The 6,871-nt window shown below is 62.2% G+C and overlaps 1 protein-coding gene across 2 annotated transcripts; it reads left to right on the top strand.

Moving 5' to 3' along the window:
• The first annotated feature begins 1,093 nt into the window (after positions 1-1,093).
• FGF17 (fibroblast growth factor 17) lies at positions 1,094-6,795 on the top strand. Of its 2 annotated transcripts, none has more exons than XM_023744282.1 (5): positions 1,094-1,173; positions 1,362-1,398; positions 4,272-4,416; positions 4,606-4,712; positions 6,187-6,795. In XM_023744282.1, the coding sequence occupies exons 1-5, from the start codon at positions 1,139-1,141 to the stop codon at positions 6,478-6,480; spliced, it is 618 nt and encodes a 205-aa protein (XP_023600050.1). In that variant the 5' UTR covers positions 1,094-1,138; the 3' UTR covers positions 6,481-6,795. The 2 variants fall into 2 exon arrangements, with proteins under 2 accessions (XP_023600050.1, XP_023600049.1); XM_023744281.1 differs by having other exon boundaries at positions 4,239-4,416.
• Positions 6,796-6,871: the final 76 nt, after the last annotated feature.

Below are 6,871 nucleotides of genomic sequence, written 5' to 3'. Positions count from 1 at the left end.
CAGCCCCTCTGAAGCACCATCACACCTTCAGTGGGGAAGGAGCTGGGAGACCTGGCTATTGGGACGCGCTGGGCTGGGCGGGCCCTGAGCAGAGACGCAGACACAGCCGTGTCCCTGTCCCGTGCGGGAGCAGGAACCCTGGTTCCGCCATTCACTGGGCGGGTCGCTCTGAGCTGGTGACCAACCAGCGAGCCTGTTTCCTCATCTGCAGGATGGGGCAATAGCGGCTCACAGAGCGGTGTGGGGCCCCGGTCAGGAGACATGGCTGCCGGGCACCCTCCCAGGTCCCAGCGGCTCCAGGACTGGCTGCTGCCCTGGGGGATGGCGGGGGATGGGCCCCCTGACACCCACTAGTTATCTGCTTGGGTCCTCCAACACCCGGCACCACTGTCCCCATCTCTCAGAGGAGCTGCCACAGCCCAGCAGCCAGCTCTTCTGTCCCCACCCCAGGCCAGCCCTCGGCACTCCGTGGGGGTCTTCCCCAGCCCCAGCCGCCCCTTCCTCCCACCCCGGGCCCCAAGCTGTTGCACCCACTGTTGGCTGTCAGTCAGGACAGTCACCCCCTCATTCCCAGTGGCCAGAGAGCAGGTAGGGGGAGCCAGGCAGTGGCGGCGCAGTCCTGGCCAAGCCCACCCCTCCCTGCAGGGAGGCTCCTCCTTCTGAGGCTGCTTCTGGGAATTCCCATCCCACCACCTCAGGCAGATACCTGCTGCTCACCCGTGGGGAGTGGGCACCGGACCCAAGCGGGAGAAGCTGGCCCCCAGAGGGGAGGAGGGGCACTCCCGCTGGGGTCGGAGCCCACAGGGCCAGCCTCCTATTGAGAAGGCTCCAGCAGCCCCAGCCCCTGCGCTGGGAGCCCCGAGAGGTTGGCAGCCCCGCCGGTGGCCGCTTTGCAGTCTCACTGGCCGGGAAGGTGGACACATCACACCTCAGTCTCACAATTACGCCCTCCTCCCCCTCCTCCACCTCCTCCTCCCTCTCTCTCTCCTCCTCTTCCCCTGTCTCTCCTCCTCTCCCCCCTGAAAACCTCTGCCTTGAAGAGACCTTGGCTTCTCTGGGGCTCTACCCTGGGGACTGCCCACATCTTCTCCCGACTCTGGGGGCAGGGGGGCCACTGCCCCAAGAAGCCTCTCCGGCGATGGAAGCCGCCCGCCTGCTGCCCAACTTCACTCTGTAAGTGCCGGCCTTTCCGACCGACAAACGACAGACAAACGGGAGTTTTGTTGCCACCTCCAGCCTGCGGCAGCCCCAATCTCACCGGGACTCCCACACGGACTGGCGGGTGGGGCGGGGGCGGCGCCGGTGCGCCCTGGGCTGGCTGCTGGCACCCACACCTGGGTCTGCCTCGTGTCCTCACACAGGTGCCTGCAGCTACTGATTCTCTGCTGTCAAACTCAGGTAGGCAACCTGCCCCCCTGCCCGGGAGCTTCCAGCTTCTCCCCATGTCTCCCACCCACCGAAGGGGGAGGGGCAGTCTCCTTTCTTTGGACAGAGAAGTTCTGGCCTCTCTCTGGGGTGTGAGGGGGTCCAGCTCTGAAGGGGAGCAGGAAAGGGGCTACCGCAGATTTGGGGATCGACTGAGGTTTTTATCGGTGTTCTTCCCCATGACCCTCCCTGCTCCCCCTGGGGTCTCTGCCTCGCTCGGCATCCCTCCACACTGGGTCACCCCAAGGCGAGGTGCAGAGGCCACACAGACTTGAGGGATGGAGCCGGGAGTGGCTGGAAGAGGGTGGAGGTGATGGCTCAAGTGAGGCTTGTACCTGAGAGGACAGGTTTCCATGCAAAACCACCTGTGTATGCCACTCCTGACCGCACTCCCACCCACACAGGTGTCCTGGGGGGTGCTGTCCCGGGGGGTGCTGTCCTGGGGGGTTATGGGAGCAGAGGGCCCAACCAGGGCAGGTGACTCCAGACACAATGAGGTCAAACCCAAAAGGGGTTGTCTGAGACCAGATTCAGGGTCTGCTTCTCCAGGCTCCCCCACCCAAGCCTGCCCCCCATGCCCACCTCCCCCTGCCCAGCTGCAGCTCGAGGCTGGTCCCTTTTTGTGATCCTCCATAAAAGTGCAGCTATTAAAATGCACTGGTCCAGAACGCGCTGGGGACACGGCTTGGCTTTCCCAGGCCAGGGGCCGCTTCTCTTCGTATCCAGTGGGGACTTTTTTTGAAGGTAAGGCCTTTTCTCTGCGAGGGAAAGAGGCTGCCTTTGAAGCAGTGGGGGGGTGGGAGAGAGAGACACCCCCCTTTTCCTTCCCACTTTTGCTCAAGCCCCCGTTCCAGGCCTTTTGCTTCACACATCCAGAGAGAGCCAGAAGAAAGCCCCCAGCCGGGCCGGGCGGGGGTGGGGGTGGGCCCAACCTGTTCTGGAAGGGGAATTAGCACAATGGTGCGGCTGGCCTGGCGTTTATGGCCTGGCTGAGGCCCCATTCAGGATTCGGGGAAGGTGGCAAAGCTGTCCTTTCCCCCTTGAAGTGCCCCCGCACCCCCCTGGAGGGGGCCCCGCAGGCCGGACCACAGCCATGCTTGAGGGGCCGGCTGACAAGCAGCTGTCTGCGGCACTGGAAGGGGAGGTTCCCCACAGCGGGAACATGAAAGGGACAGGCAAGGTCCCGCGGGGAGAGCGACTTGTGGGCTGTGGGCTGTGGGGGGGCGTGGGGCTGCCTTTGTGCAGGGCTTGAAGGGGGATGAGGAGAGGAGGGGGCTCTGGGGGGGCCTCTCTGCTCCTGACCTGGAACAGACGGCCAGGAGGAGGCTGCCCGCCAAGAAGGGCGGAGGGCCTGAACCTGGGCCAGGCGGCTGGGGCTGGGGGCAGGCGGACCCCACCAAGGGTCCTGGGCCAGCCAGACCCCTCCTCCTGGCAGGGAGGCAGGTCTCCCGCCCCAGATTCAGGCCTCGGGTTTTTCGAGGGAGGCGCATGGGGCGGGCTGGGGTCCTGGCCTGTGGACAGCTCAGGTTGGAAATGAGCAGATGCTCGAAGGGTTAACCCCCAGCAGGTCACACTGTCAGCCTCAGGCTGCTCCCTCGCCTCCCCTTCCTCAAAGCCAACACTCCCACCTCTCCCTCCAGGAGAGAGGGGCCCTAACAGATGCCGGTCCAGACCTAGCTCTGTCCAGAGGGTTGGCCTTAGGGGCTGGGACCGGGAAAGGCTGTCCCAGCAAGGCCGCGGGTCCAGGTGGAGAGAAGCATTTCGGTGCCGGCGCTGAGGCGGTGGCAGCAGCTGGGATGCAGTCAGGCTGCACCTGGCTGCAGAGGCGGGAAGGGAAGAGGTCCCTCCGGCTCAGTGCGGCAGCGGGCTAAGGAGAGCCAGGTACCCTCCTGCCTTTGTTTGCAGGCGGTGTGGGCGGAAGAGCCCCTCCCCCCGCCTGGAGGAGCGGGTGGGTGGCGGCATGGCTGGCCAGGATGCCCACCAGCCTCTGTTACATTGTGCCCCAGGCAGGTGGCCTCACGGGAGCAGCCCTTGGACCACTGCTGACAGCACCTTTGCAACTCTTTGGCCTCCCTTCACTAAGGAGGTGCCGCACCCATGCAGGAGGGAGGAACACTGGAAGGGGGTCTGGCTTCTCTGAGGGCCCTGAGCACCCAGGGGAGAGGCAGGGGAGCGGGCACAGCTCAGGACCCCACAGGCTACTAAGACATGCTTCCAGGGGCCGCAGAGCTAGAGACAAGGGTCTTACAGCCCCACAATGCTCGCCAGTGACCCTAACAGACCAGCGCTGTGTGTGCATGTGCGTGTGCGTGTGTGCACGTGCTGGGGTGGGTCCTTCAAGGCTAGCGGGGCGGATGGAGGAAAGCCGGCTGTCCTGGCTAACAGAGCCAACGCCCGGAGTTCTGGAGGGGTGGCAAGCTCCACGCAAGAGGCAGGACAGGGTTCTGTCTCTCATTAGCCGTGTGGCCTGTGCACCTCCTCCATAGAATACGGGGATCAGATACAGAACTGCAGGCTCCCTCCAGCTCCCAGAGTCACGACTCCAAGTCTGCACTCTGTCACCAGGAGTCCTCAAGCCTGCGCAGCCAGCACTTCTCTGCTGCAGGCTGGACAGGGAGCCGAGAGGTCATGATTGGCTCACCCACTGGCCGGAGAAAGTCTTGGCTGTATGCCCCCTTCACCCTGCACCGCGACCTCCCAGGACAAATGGCCTGCCCCGCCACACTCACCTCTGTACCCCTCTCCCCTGGATGGACCAGCGGTGGTGTCACCCAAAGCAAATTGACACTATTTTTCCCTTGGTAACCGCAAAGGGGGAGAATCACCCGTCTCCTAATTTTAACCAGTACGTGAGGGACCAGGGCGCCATGACCGACCAGCTGAGCCGGCGGCAGATCCGTGAGTACCAGCTCTACAGCCGGACCAGCGGCAAGCACGTGCAGGTGACCGGGCGTCGCATCTCCGCCACCGCTGAAGACGGCAACAAGTTCGGTGAGGCCCAGCCTTCACCTGAGGCCACCCACACCCCTGGCCGGCTTCCCCTGGTCCATCCCAGATCTTGTGTCAGGGCCTCCCCATGTTCCCCACCTGAGGTCGGAGGTCAGGTGGGTTGTCGGGGATGGGGGGCTTCCACCCCTGGGCTTGCAACCCTCATAGACAGAAGTCTCTCCCTCTTGACAGCCAAGCTCATAGTGGAGACGGACACCTTTGGGAGCCGGGTGCGCATCAAGGGGGCTGAGAGCGAGAAATACATCTGCATGAACAAGAGGGGCAAGCTCATCGGGAAGGTGAGGCTGCAGGACAGAGCAGACCCTTGACTGGGTCCTCCTGGGGTGGGGTGCCCCGGGCCAACAGCATCCCCATTGCAGGGTGACGGGGGACATGACTCTCCTGCTCTCACCCACCACTGTCACTCTGTTCTCCGTGTCAGTGAGTCCCTCCGGATTGACAAGCACTCTGAGGACACTGACTGGTCCACAGGGCCCTTGCTCAGATTCCTGGGGCATTTCCCAGCTCAATGAGTAAGAATTTCAGCACCTACATAATGTTGCAGCCCCTGTGTTGTGGGTTAAGGGCTAACTGGGGTTGAAAGTGGGCATTCAGACCGGGTCAGAAGCTCCCCCAAGGTCAGTGGACTCCACGGACCCAGCCAGTGAGATGCACACTGACCACCTGCTAGTGTAACCGCGCACCTAGTGGGACCGCGTGCTGGTATAACCTACGCTGCGGTGGTGGGTCCAGCACCGTTGAGCAGGAGAACTCCATTTCTTTAGCATTGGTCAATCCTGGCTTCCGGTTCTGGCTGTTCTCACCAAATATTTACTTATTTTTGTCAAGCCTCGGGCTACTCATCTATAAAAATGGGCATAGCATCAGGGTTATCTATAAAGTCTAAGGCAGTGGTTCTCAACCTTGGCTGCACATTAGAATCACCTGGGAATCTTTTTAAAATCCTGATTTCTGGGCCCCATCCTCCGGAAATTCTGTTTCTTTGTTACTAATGTTGTGGCCTCGCCCCATAACAAAGAAACAGAATTTCCGGAGGATGAGGCCCAGAAATCAGGATTTTAAAAAGCTTCCCAGGTGATTCTAATGTGCAGCCAAGGTTGAGAAACACTGGTCTAAGGGCTGCCTGTATGGCTCTAACACAGTTGGTGTCCATACATGTTTGCCCCTTCTTTTCATCAGAGCACGGTGCCTCCTTCCCCTCCACCCAGCAACGCCATCCCCCGACCGCGGACTGCCCACTGGTTAAGCAGGAAACCACACAATCCCCTACTTCAGCGGTTCTCAACCTGTGGGTCGCGCCCCCTTTGGGGGTCGAACGACCCTTTCACAGGGGTCGCCTAAGACCATCGGAAAACACATATATAATTACATATTGTTTTTGTGATTAATCACTATGCTTTAATTATGTTCAATTTGTAACAATGAAATTGGGGGTCACCACAACATGAGGAACTGTATTAAAGGGTCGCGGCATTAGGAAGGTCGAGAACCACTGCCCTAGATCTTTACGTCTCATCCTGGTAAACTGAAGCTCCGCTGGCTGAATGCCTGGCTCGAGGTGCACAACTTCCAAACGACAAGCCTGCCTTTAAGTGCAGGTCTGACTCCAAGCACAGCCTGTCCCTCTCTCCCCACGCGGCCTCCCCAGCCAGGGCACCCCCTCACCAGGCAGAAACCCTGGGGCACCCGGAGGCAGAGCCGCCGGGAAGGGTGGATGGGCAACCTTCCCTCCTCTCCTTCTTTCCCTGGCAGCCCAGCGGGAAAAGCAAAGACTGCGTGTTCACGGAGATTGTGCTGGAGAACAATTACACGGCCTTCCAGAACGCCCGGCACGAGGGCTGGTTCATGGCCTTCACGCGGCAGGGCCGGCCGCGCCAGGCCTCCCGCAGCCGCCAGAACCAGCGGGAGGCCCACTTCATCAAGCGCCTGTACGAGGGCCAGCTGCCTTTCCCCAACCAGGTCGAGAGGCAGAAGCAGTTCGAGTTCGTGGGCTCGGCCCCCACCCGCCGGACCAAGCGCACGCGGAGGCCTCAGCCCCGGACGTAGTCAGGGACACCGGGGTGGCAGCTGTCCCTCCTCAGCCTTCCCGTCCCCTCCCCTTCCTGATCCAAAGATGGGGCTGGGGTGGAGGGAGGGAAGCCGGAGCCCCCAGGAGGTCCCGAGGACCAACAAGCATCAGCGCCCAGGCTGCCCAAGCTGGACGGGCCTCAGGCCGCCTCCTGGACCCCTCCAGGGCCGCTGGCATGGGCCCAGGGGTGTGGCGGGCCCAGGAGAGACGCTGTAGTGTCCCCCCACCCCCACCCCGACGACACAGACTCACTGGGCCGAGGGGGAGGGCAGCAGGTTCAAGGCCTTGCAGACTGTGGGGAGGTGGCTCTTCTCAACTCTGCGCCCGGGTGTCAGTCTGCCCCCGCCTCCAATCTCCTCCCGGCCAGCC

The sequence above is a fragment of the Myotis lucifugus genome, unplaced genomic scaffold (assembly GCF_000147115.1).
Source record: "Myotis lucifugus unplaced genomic scaffold, Myoluc2.0 scaffold_445, whole genome shotgun sequence".
In the NCBI taxonomy this organism is placed as follows: domain Eukaryota; kingdom Metazoa; phylum Chordata; class Mammalia; order Chiroptera; family Vespertilionidae; genus Myotis; species Myotis lucifugus.
Note: the sequence above shows the minus strand (reverse complement) of the source record. Positions and strands in the feature narration are given on the sequence as shown.